General features: G+C 32.7%; 1 protein-coding gene across 1 annotated transcript; it reads left to right on the top strand.

The window, feature by feature from the left end:
- The first annotated feature begins 874 nt into the window (after positions 1-874).
- On the top strand, positions 875-2685 carry LOC110819219 (aquaporin PIP1-2). The gene is made up of 3 exons (XM_022048342.2): positions 875-1597; positions 2014-2154; positions 2296-2685. Exons 1-3 carry the CDS (start codon positions 962-964, stop codon positions 2386-2388), a joined length of 870 nt encoding a protein of 289 aa, XP_021904034.1. The 5' UTR covers positions 875-961; the 3' UTR covers positions 2389-2685.
- Positions 2686-3015: the final 330 nt, after the last annotated feature.

Genomic DNA, 3015 nt, shown 5'->3' with positions numbered 1-3015 from the left:
TCAGCATCGGCGTTCATGGATCTACGGCCACGACTTCTTTACGGAGGGAGATTTTAGTAATTTAGTAGTTGGAGAGGAAGAGCAAAGAAAAACCCAGAAAATGATTGGTCGGTCACGGATAAAGTAATTTAAGTTAGGGATAAATTGCAAAAGCGTCCTTAGAATTTAAATCTAATTTTGAATTGAATCCATTAACGTTACAAAATTATAATTCTATCCACATTTTAAAAAATATTACAGTTTAATCCAGCAAATGTTTTTTTAGTGAAATATCTGTTAAAGCATAAATATAGTTGAAATTTTATATGCACAATATTTTATTTAGAAATTTATAGAAATCTTAACATAAATTTACAAACTTATCGTTTGGATAATTTGTAAAAAAAAACAAAAACAAATGAAAAATAATATAATAATTACTTAAATAAATAACATTACAATTCACATTAGTGCTTTTTGTCCTCAAATTTATTATACACTAATTAGTTGTCAAACTTTTGGAATTGGAGTTAAAGTTTATCAAATAATAATTTTTAAAATTTTAATTTTAATTTTAATTTTAAGTAATTTTTTATTTTTAAAATATTGTGTATTTTCTTTAAATAATTGATCGTGCTCCTAAAAAAAATTGGATTGCATTTTTACGTGTAATTAATTTATTGTAATAAATTATAATGTTTATTTTAAAATATATATAGAGATTTAGTTTAATTTTTCAAACTAAAAGATTCTGTTATAAATATAAAAGCAATCAGGTACTTTTGTGTAATTTACTCTAAAATTTATTTAGTTGAATTAAAAAACTCAACCGGGACCCACCATCTCTCTTCCATTAATCAACTAACTCAGCCTATAAAAAACCTCATCGCCTTCCACTTCTCTCATCAACCGTAATCAGTCGGCCATAAACCCCCCAACCACAGCGACTGTGTTTTCCACTTTACCTTGAAGCAGAGCAACAATGGAAGGCAAAGAAGAGGACGTAAGACTCGGAGCCAACAAGTACTCGGAGCGGCAGCCGATTGGTACGGCCGCTCAGAGCCAAGATGGCGGGAAGGACTACAAGGAACCACCGCCGGCGCCGCTGTTCGAGCCGGGAGAGCTGACCTCCTGGTCGTTTTACAGAGCAGGAATCGCCGAGTTCATGGCCACTTTCCTCTTCCTCTACATCACAGTCTTGACCGTCATGGGCGTCGTTAAAGAATCCAGCAAGTGCTCCACAGTGGGCATCCAGGGTATCGCGTGGGCTTTCGGTGGCATGATCTTCGCTCTCGTATATTGCACCGCCGGCATCTCCGGCGGACACATAAACCCGGCGGTAACCTTCGGGCTGCTCCTGGCGAGGAAGCTGTCGCTGACGAGGGCGATTTTCTATATGGTGATGCAGTGTTTGGGAGCAATCTGTGGAGCTGGGGTGGTGAAGGGTTTTGAAGGAAGCGCCACTTTCGAATTGAAAGGCGGCGGCGCGAACGTCGTCAACCATGGATACACAAAAGGTGACGGACTCGGCGCTGAGATCGTCGGCACCTTCGTCCTGGTCTACACCGTCTTGTCGGCCACTGACGCCAAGCGCAACGCCAGAGACTCCCACGTTCCAGTACGTCCTCATATCTCTTCCTTTTTTTTTTATTAAAAAAAAAAAAAAAACTGAACTTGGGTTTAATAGAAATTTGAATTACAGTTTAATGTATAATTTTGAACTGCTACAAATTCTGCTAATTACTTTTAGTAATTATATTCCATAATTTTTTTCTTAAAAATATTTAATTGAAATGTTTATTTTGTTTTAATAAATATTAAGATTAATTAGGACATTGATAGTGAAACAATAATTAGTTTTTTAAGTAAATTTATGGGTGTAAAATAACTCCAATAAATATAATACAATAAAAATTATAAAATAAATTATTTACAATTTGGTGAGAATAAATGAAAGTCTTCTTTTATTATTTTGATCATTACTAAACTAATCTAAATTTCTCCATACATAATTATATGTTTGTGATTGGACAGATTTTGGCACCTCTACCAATTGGGTTCGCAGTGTTCTTGGTGCACTTAGCCACCATTCCAATCACAGGAACTGGTATTAACCCAGCCAGGAGTCTTGGTGCAGCCATCATCTTCAACAGGGACAAGGCTTGGGATGACCATGTAAGTAATTAATTAATTATTATAACTTAATTAATCAGATCACCTTAATTACGCACTCGATTAATCATCAATTATTTTCCCGATTAGGAGTAATTGGATTGTGATTGATTTTGTTTTTTGTTTGGGTTTTTATTTGGACAGTGGATTTTCTGGGTAGGACCATTTATTGGAGCAGCACTTGCGGCACTATATCAACAAGTTGTGATCAGAGCAATTCCTTTCAAGTCCAAGTGAAATTCCCAAAATGGGTCTCCATAAAATATGTCATTTAAAATTTAAGATGGTGAAAAATGTAATATCATCAAATTTGAGCCCAGCCTCTTCTTATTTTTTTTTCCTACTGGCTGTTTCTATTTTCTATGGTTAATTATGTGTATTTTGTTGTTCTAAGAAATGTAAAAAATGGAAGTTTAGTTTTTATCTTTGGGTTTGAAAAGAAGTTGGCTGAAAATGGTGGGGGCCATTATTGTGTTTGTATGGCTGTGATTTGTGCATGTCATTTTCAAATATAATAATACGCTAATTTCATCATCCTTCTAATTTTATTTATATATTAATAAAAAATATATAAATCTTCATGATTATATTATGAATGGATAATGATCTTAATTTAATATAATAAAAATATAATTTATTGGTATGTTATGAGAATTTTAGTAATTTAAATTGATTAAATTGCAGCAAATTAAATTTATTATAAACGAATCACGCATAATTTAAATATTTATATAAAAAAATTAATTTACTAATTCAAATTGTGAATACATTTACATTATATAAAATTAAAATTAGACCAAACTAAATAAATATTTAAATAGTAAAAGTACTTTATAGAAAGCGGTAGTAAGAACACATAAAACA

This window comes from Carica papaya, chromosome 2 (genome assembly GCF_054855325.1).
Source record: "Carica papaya isolate Zhongbai chromosome 2, ASM5485532v1, whole genome shotgun sequence".
NCBI classification, from domain to species: domain Eukaryota; kingdom Viridiplantae; phylum Streptophyta; class Magnoliopsida; order Brassicales; family Caricaceae; genus Carica; species Carica papaya.
The sequence above is the reverse complement of the archived record's forward strand: the minus strand, read 5'-3'. Positions and strand labels throughout refer to the sequence as shown.